The sequence below is a fragment of the Xiphophorus couchianus genome, chromosome 11 (assembly GCF_001444195.1).
Source record: "Xiphophorus couchianus chromosome 11, X_couchianus-1.0, whole genome shotgun sequence".
Lineage (NCBI taxonomy): Eukaryota > Metazoa > Chordata > Actinopteri > Cyprinodontiformes > Poeciliidae > Xiphophorus > Xiphophorus couchianus.
The window spans coordinates 1,686,302-1,698,490 of NC_040238.1; the positions used below are offsets into that span (position 1 = coordinate 1,686,302).

The window sequence follows — 12,189 nt, forward strand, 5'->3', positions numbered from 1 at the left end:
AGTATATAATAGTGATTGGAAGGTGAAAGTTTCTCTGACTGCAAATACAATCAGGGGAAGCCTGCTGAATCAGTAGGTTGAAGCCACTTCAGCATAAATAACTGAAGTGGTTGTTTTCTGAAGGAGCCGCTCACATCCTTGTGCAGAAATTTTGTCCCTTTTTTCCATCTAACTTTGCCTTGATTCAGTGAGGATTACCTTGCAGTGACAGCTGGAGGCACTGAGGGTGCAGGACTTTCTGAACCAGACTGAAAAGCATGTCATGGCAGACGGGTCTTTATGGTTAGAAAGCTAACCAGTGAGTGCAGTGCCGCACTCACTGCTGTTAAGAAATACCACTGACACAAAGAAAGGAGAACATCTGCAAGGTTAAAAGCTCAGTACTGCCAGAAGTCACTGAAGCCCTTATGGTTCTGCATGAACCAGTCAAAATCCAGAAATCAGTCCTCAATGTCGCAGTTGAGTAACGAAAATCTCATGATTTTGTTCTCAGCATTAAATCATCCACCACTTCTTCTCAGAACCTGCCGGTGAACTGTCTGCCATCTTCTGCATGTGAAACTGTTGTCTGATTGGTCAGAATTTCATGAGTGTGTTTATTTATGCGTGAAGCAGCCCCAACTGCTCTACTTCCAAAAAACTTTGTTTTCAGCCAGAGAGCAGGATGGATGGTCTTGAGCCTAAATGTGAGGCTGTGAGGAAGTAAATACTGTTGGACCAAAACACTGAGCCCCCCTGGTTCGGTTCTGGTCCCACTCAGTGGGCGAATGTCTCACTGATGCCTTCTGCTCTTTTATTGGCTTCAGATAACATTTAAAAGAAAATGAGATGTTGCAGCTCCTCCTCCAAGCTTCAGAACTTGTGTGGTTCTTCAGTTCAGGTGTGTGGTAGACCACCGCTACGACCAGCCACTGTGAAGTGTCCTGCAGTGGGAGGTTCATGACAGCTCGGTTCAGTGGGTTTTGTGTGTGTGTGAAAACAAAATCACGTGACCACGTGCCGACTGTTGAACTTCCATCCTGCCATGCTGGACCCTCTGGGGCTGTGCTGGTTCACGGTTTCAGCCGCCAAGCTGGGAAAGTGGCTTCAGCAGATTTAAAGAGAAACATTGACAGATGTTGCCAATAAAAGTTCACAGCTAGAAACAGAACTCTGTACTCTGGAAAGCCCTCGGGTTCATGATCAAAGTTTGAGTTGGAACCAGCCCAGACAAGGTTAATTTGTAAATATTAATCAATAATTAATTAATTATTGATTCATTGATTATGAATCTGAATATTGATGTTCTGCTTTTTCTTTCTTTTATGTTTTTCACCTTACAGATGAAGAACCTTCAGCATGAGCTGCAGTTGTAGAGACACTGTCCCAAACCGGCTCACATCGTTCCGCTTATGCCGACTTTTCAGCTTCGAAATCATAACCATCATGGCAGAAGGTTTGTTTGCTGCTAGTGGTGCCACACTCACTGCCAGTGGCCACTGAGACAAGATACTAAACGCTTTCAGCTGCCTCTGTCTGTGGTCAGTGTGCATAAATACTGTTGAATTCAACGCAATAAAAATGTTGTGATTACAGACTTTGTTGGCTGCAGCGCTGATGTAGCTGCAAGCTTGAGTAGAACAGAATAAATGCAGTTATAGGATGTGAATGGGCCAACTGCTGTTGTGGATAAGACTGCATTAGAACTTAACTTACTAAAGCAATCTGTGACGATCACCAGCACTCGTTCTTGGAGCTAGAAGCCGAACCCTTGAGCAAGGCAGTAATCAGACCTCCTCGTTTCAGCCAGATGTGTTCAGGAAGAGATTCATACTGTTGCCGCAGCGCTTCCTTTGTGATGCGACGGCGGTTGTTATTTGTTGTGATGTCATATTGCTCTTCACCATATGCTTCCCCCTGGAGAGACCAGGCTCTCCGTTGATTAGCTGAACAGCTTGGGAGCCCACAGGCCGCGGTGCTGGATGACCTCTGGGGGTGAGCAGGGAGGCATGTAATTTGCTTGATGGTGTAAGGTTATAACACTTGCGCATGTGGGGGTGTGCGTGCAGGCGTGTGTGTGTGTGTGTATACACAGGCATCATGATTAAAATGCTTCCCTTGATTACAGTCTGTGATTTGTAAGTGAAACAGAAAAAGCTGTTGATAAATGAACACGACGGCGTTATGCATTTTATTGTCTCCTGAACCCTGCTGTTACTTCCTGGTTCTGCCAGCTGATGTCATGTTTAGGGTTCTGTTCTGTTATTTGGTCTCCCTGATGTGAGTGAGATTAATCTATGCCTGTAAAAATTTTCACCTGGCAGCCATCTTGCTCCTATCTTGGCTGCTTCCTGTCAAGGAACTGCACATAAAAAACTCTCACTATTATGTATTTGCATCGTGTAGCTGATCTCTATGGTTGGCCAGACATTAAAGTCTCATCCAGTTTATCTTTTCTTTTTTTTTTTGGAGTCATGGAGTCCAGCAGGGCTCCTAACTGCCCATACCACAGCGCTGTGGCCACTGCCCTCTGCACCAATTACCATCTGCTCCACTGGTGCTGAAGAACAAACGTAAAATTGCAGAAAGTTTAGGCAATGCTCAACCAGTCAGGTGAAATAGAACTACAGTTTAGTCCACGTCTTCAACAAGCAGTGGTTTCTCCATCGTCCAAACCCTCTGGACGAAGCAAAGCTACAACAAAAGGCTGTTTTTTTCCAGTACTTTTACTGATCTAGCAACCCAGAACAGGAGCATCTAGCTTATATACTCAACTCAACCCAGAACAGGAATCAAACCTATTAGTTAAAACAAAAAGATCCAGAGAAACTCCTATTAGTCTATGAATTATGGAGTAGCCTACTTTTTGCTTTTTCTTTGTTATTTTGTTTGTATTTCCTCTAATTCATGTAAAGCATGTTTCATTGCCTGGTTGCTGAAAATGTGCGATATAAATAAAATGACCTTACCTGACCACTACATCTCCGGTCCACTAGGTATTCACATCGAACCATCCAGTCATAGTTAAACGGACTAGAGTTTGATTAGAGTGGATTAAACAGGGCTGGTGTGAATAATCCCAAACACAATGTCTGACCTACAGCTGAATGGTTGACCATGACACCTTACTTATTTTAGAACAATTGCTATGGGCACCAACCATTGTGGCACCAGTAATGTTGTACAAAATATTTTAGTAAAGCTTTCTCTTATTGGTTGGTGTTTTTAAGCTTTTTCAATGATGTTAAATAACAATTAATTTATTTAAAGAATTTTTACACAATTTCACCATTGGTGCCAATAATAGTGCAGTGAAACACAGCAACTGCTTCAATCACAGTAGGTTTAATCTTCAGACACCAGTTCTAAACTATGACGGCAGAAATTTGCAAGAAAAAAAATTCAGAAATTTGGAGATTAATGAGAGAAATCTTCTAGTGAAAATGATTGAAATTTGAGTTTGAAACATACATTTGCTCAGTAAAACTCTTTTGACAGTCAGACATTTTCAGGTTTTCTTCTAGCAAATTTCAGAGTTTCTTGTCAGATATTTACTCCTTCTTTTTGTTCCTCTGTTTACAATGGCCCTAATATGCTGCCGTACTAAACAGCTGGTACAATAAAACCTTTATTGGCCAATAAATGACTGTACAAAATGATTTCCTCCTATCAACACTATAGCTGTGCATTATAAGGAGGAAACGTGGCAATGTCTCAGGAGGTTGAACTTTTTATTGTGAAGAATCAAAAATGAAACAAATATTGAAAGCAGACAAACATCAACTGCAGAATAATTCATAGAGTTAAATTCAGACTGTTTATCTCAGTTTTATGATGTCTTTGCTGGTCAAATGTCAAAAAAGCCATCAGACCCATGCAGTGTTGCAGGAACATTGTGACACTGCAGGCAGTTAGGGTCCTTTATGATTCTGTTATTGTCTTATGTACAAATGAAATGAAAGTGATGCTACAGTGGTTTAACAGGTGGAGCCCCTGCAGCCCTCTAAATGACCCCACTTTTTAACTCGCTGCCTTTCAGAGGCAAAATAACTGAAAGCTGCATGTGGTGCAAAGTGGCCTATTACAATAATATAGCATAATCCTCTGAAATGTACTTCCTTTCATAGTTTTTGCCTCCTCCTTCCATCCAGGAGAGTTGAAATCACCGCATATACCTGAGGACTTATTCCCAGTACTCTTTGTGTATTTTTCTGATATTCCTTCTTAGAATTATTAGACATCCAAGAACCAACTGAGAAGGACTGTGAAAGCGTTTCTAAAACTCACTGAGCGACTGTAAATCCCCTCAGGTTAGGGTGGTATGGTTAGAGGAGGATTGCCAGCTGCATGAATGTTAGCTGGAGAAGACAGAGGATGATGTGCTGCGTTATCATCCAGCGAGGTTTAAGTGGCCGAAAGCACCACTAGTGACTCACTCGCTCTAGTCAGCAATGACTCATTAATATGTGCTTAGATGAGGCGATATATATTTTCAATATGTTTTTCAATGTCATATTTTCTACCATTAACACCTTTTCAGTAAACCTCTAGCAGTGCAGAAATAATTGGTTACTCTGTTTAAAATGGATCAAATCTTAGCAATACTTAGAAAAGCAGAAAATATTTCATATGTTATTGGCTCATAAGAATAAAAATGTTACATCTTAAAATCTTGATGGGAATAAAAGCTTCTGACTGCAGTGTGTGTTCTGTGGTTAATGTCTAACCATTTCAGTACACATAAAAAAATTTATATTGTCTAAATGTGCAACATTTCTTATAAAATCAGCTCAGAAAAGTGAAACTCGTACATAGAATCATCACACACAGTGACATATTCAGCCTTTGTTTCTGCTCATTTTGATGATATTGGCTTATAGACATAAACCCAATTTCCTGAGACATGTTCAGTGTCTCAGGAAATTAGAATACTGTTACCAAGGTCATTAGTGGAAACTCCTGATCAGCGAATGAACTCAAAACACCTGCAAATTTTTCCTGGACTTTTAAACACTTTCTCACTCTGGCTCAGTCTGTTACATGATCACGTTAGACTGCTGACTGGACAGACGTCCAGTAGACAGTCAGACATCCTTCACAAGGACGGGAAGACACTAAGGTCAATTCTGAAGAAACTGGTTGTTCAAAGTTCAATATTCAAGCATATTAACAAAAAATTGAGCGGAAGGAAGAAGTGTGGTAGAAAAAGGTGCCCCAGCAACAAGAACTTCAGCCTTAAGAGGATAATAAAGTGAAATCCATTCCAGAAGAGCCACACACAGACAAATACTAGACATGGACTGTAGCATGTAGCATTCTCATGTCAAAGCACTGCTGGATCAGAAACAACATCAGAGACATTTTACTGGCTGAGGAGGAAAGGAACCTAGACACTTCATGCTTCCTCTGCTGACCAGCTGGATGGAGATGCTGCTTTGATTTTCCAGCCGGACTTGGTACCAACCCACACTGCCAGAGGTTCCAAAGGAAAAAAAAAACTATAATTGCAAAGGAGCATAAAGACTGGACTCTAGAATGATCTAACAAGGTCATGTGATCTGATGAGTCCAGATTGACCTTCTTCCAAAATGATGGGCAAACCAGAGTAAGATGACAGGTAGATGAAGTGTTGCACCCATCATACCCAGTGCATACATGTAACAGCATATAGGGGGCAGCGCTGTGATCTAGGGTTGCTGCAGCTGGTCAGGTCAAAGTTCAGCTGACTACCTGGAGATGCTGAAAGAGCAGGTTGTTCCATCAATGGGTTATTTTCTGTCCTGATGACACGGTGATATTAAAAGATGACAACGTCAAGCTTCATCAGACTGAAATTGTTTAAGAGTCCTTCAGGGAAACATCATGTTGGAACATGGATCAGACTCCACAGAGTCTGAACTTTGACCTCACTGAGAGTCTTTGGGACGTGCTGGAGAAAGTTTTTATTTTCACTCAGTGGTCAGACTCTCCCATCATCAGTAGAAGATCTCAGTGAAAAAAATGAATACAACAGTGGATGGAAATAAATCTGATAAGCAGAAGCTTATCTGAAGAATCCTGCAGTGAATGTGAGTTAGAGTTAAAATCAGGAATGTGCACAGACAGACACCAGTGGTGCTACAACACCTGGGCAACAAAGTGCCTTTCTGAAATATTTGTCTTTTTCTAACAGTGTACAACGTGGCCCAAGGTATCATCTCTGGATTTAAATGCACGTCAGTTTGCCACATTTTGTCCGTCTATGCCACTGATCAAAGTCAGAGGCTATCCAATAAAATATTTGGTGTGAACTTTTCTTTTTGGTTGCAGTTTTTTTCTGACCAAGCAGTGTAAATATGATACCTGGTTTGTTTTGGTCTCTTTTTTTAAACAGCGTAATATAATGCAGGCTGCTATAAATTTGGTCACATTGGTATTTCAGCTGTAAAGTTTCTGAAAACTAAACGACACAAAGATCCAGAGGATTTCATTCAACCCAGAGCAGGAATTGGAACAAACTTAGAATCCAGGGAAACTATATTAGTTTATAGAGAAACGACTCATTACCTTAGATCAGTGTTTCTCAATTCCAGTCCTCATGCCCCCCTGCCCTGCATGTTTTAGGTGTTTCCCTTCTGCCACACACCTGGGTTGAATATGTGGGTGATTAACAGGCTTCTGCAGCACTTGATGGTCATGCAGTCATTTGAATCAGCTGGTCTGGAATAAAGGTACATCTAAAACATGCAGAGCAGGGGGGGCCTGAGGACTGGAATTGAGAAGCACTCCCTTAGATCAACATTTAGGACCATCTATTTAATAAAATCAAACATGGAGAACCAACATCCAGTTTTGTCAGATCATGAATCCAGAGAAACCCTTACTAGTTTATAAATTCTTATTTTTATTAAACATGGGAAACCAATATGTAGTTCTATACTTTTACCTTTTTTGTAAACTTTTTATACTTTTATTTTCTCTTGCTTGTCTTTTGTTATTTTGTTTGTATTTCCTCTAACTCATGTAAAGCACTTTGAATTGCCTTGTTGCTGAAAATGCGCTATATAAATAAACTGACCTTACAAACACCAGAAAAGACAATCTGTTTCAACCGACAGGAACAGAAATGGACTGAGACAAAGTATTTGATCAGTAATTTTCAGTTTTTCTTCTTCTGAATAAAAGTCTGAACTGTTTGTGTTATTATATCCTGAATCTTGGTGCAGTCAGACTGCTCGATTATAATGACCTCAATGAGGCACTGTTTGCATCCGACTGCCCCTAAAGGTGAAGATGATGATGATGATCTGTGGGGAGGAGGAGGAGGAAGAAGGGATGTCACTAGTTAATAACCTCAGCCTCCCCCTGCCTGTCAGCATCATGATCGCAGAAAGCACCGGGAGCTCTCCACGGAAGGAGCCGCGTCGTGATGACCGACAGTGAGCGGAGCTGCAGCCCGTGACGCCCGAGGTTTCCTCCACCCAGCCGGGTAGATATCTCAGCGCAGCGCGGTGGGATCGCTGGAGCCTTGGCACACACACACGCACACACACGCTCAGAAACTGCCTCCGTATCTCCAGAGTGCACTTCGAGACTATTCCTCCGAGGCTTCTCCTTCTCTCCATCTGCGGAATTGAGAACTTCGGGGGGAGCAGACCGCTGCAGGCGGAGGATAAACGGACCCACGGATAGGTGTCCGCCGGCCGGCTGCGCGTCTTTCTGCGGCGCGCAAAGCGGAGCTGCTGGAAGTGTTCCCGTCCCTCCTCACTAGTCCTGTACTCCCCCCTTCCCCGAGCCCTCTGACCGGGCGTCCCGAACGCGACCAACATGGTTCTTCTGGGGTTCCTGCTCGCTTTTCTCCTCCCAGGTAAGAGTCACTCTCTGCTGTGATTCTGCAGACCAGAACCAGAAACAGAAACCGGCTCCTTACAACTTTACCAGACATGATCACTGAAAGTAAACTTCATTTGTCTTCTTGCTTTCTGATCCAAACTTCATTCTGGACCCTTTTTCTGGACTCTCTCCTCAGAGGGAGAATAAATGGGACTTTCCCGCGTTTCAGTAGGAAATTTCAGATCAACAATGTGAATATATTTTAGAGTCAGAGGTTAGTTTCTGGTTGTGGTTTAGTGGGAGACAGACTGTAAATATATTTACATTAAACGCCACTAGGCTACGCCCTTCCAGCTGAAAGCTCCTCACTGATCAACCGGTCAATCAGTCAGATGTTAGGGTAACTGGGAGGGAGTGTTCCTCCCAGTTCCTTCCAGTTCACCCAGCTGGATGCACAATAATTACACCAGTAGCACTTTATATAAAGAAAAAAGAAACAAAAAAAGAATCTTTCATTCTATATATATATATATATATATATATATATATATATATATATATATATATATATATATATCATGCATTAGTTATCTGTTACTTTGATTATAAAGGAGTGTAACATATTTTTCTCCCTTTTTCCTGAAAAACATAGAGAATATCTGCAGATGTAAAAGTAACACAATTCTCTAATCTTGCTTTAGTGATGGAACAAGATCTGTAACACCTTCAGGATAAAATATTTTTATGGATAGTTTCCGTAAGAAAATCTTGTCTAAGCTATAGAAAAAAAATAAATTTACTTTTTCCTGTTCTAGAATTTATCCTTTTTTCCTTCTTCCTCTCCAGAGGGAACATGGATACAGTAAAACATCTCTGAATTTTTTGAAGCTTTTCAGAAGTTAGTCTCCTTTTTTATATTTCAATTCAAGTTCAATTTTGTCTGATTAAAGGTCTCGGTGAGGCTCTTGTTTTCTCCCGGAGAGCAGGGCCTTTTATCTCATCTGAACAACAAGTCGGATCTCCCGAGGATTTGATTTGCACCACATGTTCAGCTGCACTTCTTGAGAATTTCAGATCCATTTAACAAAAAGTTTTTTTTATCTGAAATGCTGCATTTTGTTAGGATAAAGTGAGATAAATTCCTTGTGGGTGCGAGCGTGCTCCTGAGAACCAGCTTGTTGAGCTCAACTCCATGTCTGTGTGTGTTCCAGACTTCAAACTCTGGAAGAAATTAATAACAGTAACAAAAAAACAAAAAAAAACCCAAAACAAAACAAAAAAACAATGAGCTGTGAATGGCTATCATACCATATTTAATAGGCGTGGTTGAAGCTGCAGAAACCATTTTGTAATTTCACATTGCAGTCTGGAACAGGTTTACAGGTAGATGCTGCTGGTCCAAATTCAGTGCAATTATCTGGCTCCAGATGCAGAAAATATGAGCAAATATTCAGACTCATAATTCAAGGTGGCTGGATAGTTTTTAATATCTTAAGGCAACACAAAAGATGAAACAGTTTCTTACAAAAAAAAAAACACAGAGCCAGTTTGTATGGCTCAGAATGGGCTCTGGAGGAGTGGTGGGGGGTTATTGATTATTTCATCAGAAAGATCACATAGAGTCAGAGGGGATTTTTCAGCTGTGCCGCATTTGGACACGTTACCTGCCACGGCCAAATATTTGCTCAACTCCAACGCTTTAAGACGAACTGAAAACTGGACGTACGTGATGTTGCTGATTGATTTTTAAAAGACAAATTTGCTTCCAGAAAAAAAACAGAGAAAAGCTTTTTAAATTTAATTGATTTTCTTTCCACTTTTTGTGTGATTGAGATGACCTTTTGTTGGTCATGCGAATAAAGAAAAAAAAAACAATCTTAACATCCGTGGGATTCTTTCTATTATAAATAATAATATAAAGAATATCTCTCATACTTGTGTTTGGCCACCAGGCAGAGTTTATGTTCAGCTGAATTTCAGAAAATTGTGTTGTGTAATGGTAACAGGGTCAGTGATTCACTAGTCCAGCTGTATGTAATTTACCATCATTTCCTGTTTATTATCTCATTGGATTTTTTTTAAAGATATTTTTTTCTCAAAAAGTAAAGAAGAAAAATAGAAGAAAAACATAAAGCTCCATCTGCTTGATGTTTTCAGTTTGTCCTCCAGGTGCAGGCGGCCGGCTCTCTGGTCAGCGCCTTTATCAGGGCCGTAGCAGAACTAATGAAATTCTCCCACGGTGGATTTAAACGAGAGCTTGCTCTGTACTGCGGCGTGGCCCTTCTGTGTTCATTAGTCCTGTTAATGATTGTCCAGCGTGTTCTGATGCTGGGACGTTGAGTGACAGGCTCATGTATCTCCAGGTCTACCCCCCTCAGAGCCCCCTCCCCCCCTCCACGCTCGGTTCTCTCCCTGAAGGCTTTCAGGTCGTGTCTGACTCGTTCCTTTTTTCAATCTCAATCTAAATTCCCCCTCGGATTCAGCTGCGCGTCAGAATAAATTGTTCAAGTCGTTCAATGAGGAAGTGCAGTCAACCGACACCGGTGTGCAAACACATTTGGAGCAGCGGTGTTTGACGTCTTATCGGCGCTCAGACAGGTGTGCGTGTTTGTGTGTATTTTTAGGGGGTTGGAGTGAATTCGTAACATGGTTCACTTTGCGTAGACGCCTCCTGGGAGTTTTCCAGGACATAAAGTGATACTGATACTTTGGGAGTGTAGCAGTTCAGCAAACAGGTCTGCATCACTCCGCGTTGGTTCCCCTTTAAACGTCCTCATGTCTCTGGACCGGCTGGATCAGCAGGGCAGCGTCTGGCATAAATGGAACCCTGGGTTATGCTTTCCTTCTCCACATGCAGAAACCAATTAATAAACACAGATGAGATTTTAACTACATGTCTGATAATACTAAGAATTCTGACTAACATCTGATTCAGTCGGCTGGGTTTTCATGCATCTGGACATTTCTCCATCAATCTAATTGCTAATAATTAAAATGCTTTTTTTCTGTTTTAACAAATAGATGTTGCAGAAAGTGGATTTTAAACGATATCTGCTCACCGTACAGTAAACAGATATCTGTGTTTCTCCTGCTGCCCTCTGATGGGATGGCACCCTGTGCGGAGAGCCACAATGGCCAAATCTAACCCCCACTTTTTAAGGAACAGTAACCTCATGTTTTAATGGAGATTTTTGTGTAATTGTTTTCATGGATTTTTCATGTAGCACAGAAACTTTAATTTGGTTCTCTTTCAGATCACTTCCTTCTGGGATCGGTACACATCTAGAAATCAAACTGCATCATTTTCTTACTTAATGAAGTCATTAAATGCAGTAGTTTTTTGCTCATAACATTCCATCCATCTCTTGGTTCCTTTTCTACACCCGTTAGCCCTGTTTGTTTCCACAGACTTTTACTCATTAACAGCTGGTTTCATCTTAGGGACCTTTTGAGACATAAAGCAGACCCAGTTTGCACTATTTTCACTCTCATCCTGATGACAGAATAAGCTTCCTCAAAGCAGTAGGATTCTTCTGTGCTATCAAATATCTTGCGACTCATTTATTTTTAAGAAAGACATCTGTCCTAACACTCCAACACTCCAAACCCGTGCATAAATTGTTCCTCAGCACCTCTTCCTTTTATGGCTCTTAATTTAGAAGTTAAAGAATTTCATTCACACAGCATGAGTTCTTACTCTACTGTAGTGTGTGTGTGTGTGTGTGTGTGTTGTTCCTTTTTCATTACTTGCTTTGGGTAAAAAGCCAAAATGATTAAGAAAACTCTTCTCCCACACAAGAACGTATATTCATACAAACACACAGATGTCGGGCGGTTTTGGCTCTGCTCGTTAAGCCGCCTCACCTTTGAAACACTTATTTCTGACGATTATTCCACTGCACTGCAGGGGAACATGCTTTGAACAACAGGGGCCATTGCAGTAAGCAGACAGTGAGATTGAGACTGAGAGAGGACGTCTTATCTCTATTGATCGCTGGTGACAGATGATGACGTCCATGAAAAGCAATGAGGCCAGTGAAATGAGTATCATAAAGCTGCTTTGATGATAAGTGTGGAAAGAAAAAAAAAGAAGCAGCTTGGAGTCGGATGGCGAGGCGATCATCCCGGGTCAGACCCGGTTAGAGGGAGGAGTGAGGATGAAGAGGATTAGAGGTGAGTGAGGGGAATGAACTTGGTGAAAGAAGTGAGGAAATCCATCTTCCCTCTTCTGTTACATTTAATGAAAAATGAGCAGCGGACGAGGCTTCCATCCACCTGCTTCCATCTGATCTGGAAGCAGGAGTGTATGCGCCGTGTGTGCCTGCTGATGAGTGTGTGCGTGCCGCATGCTTCTCAAAGGGAATCGGTGTGTCTGGGGGAGTAGTTTGGAGGTCTTCT

The 12,189-nt window shown here is 41.5% G+C and overlaps 1 protein-coding gene across 3 annotated transcripts in view; it reads left to right on the forward strand.

Annotated features, from left to right (window-relative positions):
* The first annotated feature begins 7,280 nt into the window (after window positions 1–7,280).
* The window catches only part of gfra3 (GDNF family receptor alpha 3), a 56,231-nt gene continuing 51,322 nt past the window's right edge, over window positions 7,281–12,189 (forward strand). For 2 of the 3 annotated variants that reach the window (XM_028032158.1, XM_028032160.1), the window contains exon 1: window positions 7,281–7,825. In XM_028032158.1, coding sequence (XP_027887959.1) covers window positions 7,786–7,825 — 40 coding nt within the window. In that variant the 5' untranslated portion in view covers window positions 7,281–7,785. The remainder of the gene's footprint in view (window positions 7,826–12,189) is intronic. The other variant, XM_028032159.1, reaches the window with a different exon arrangement.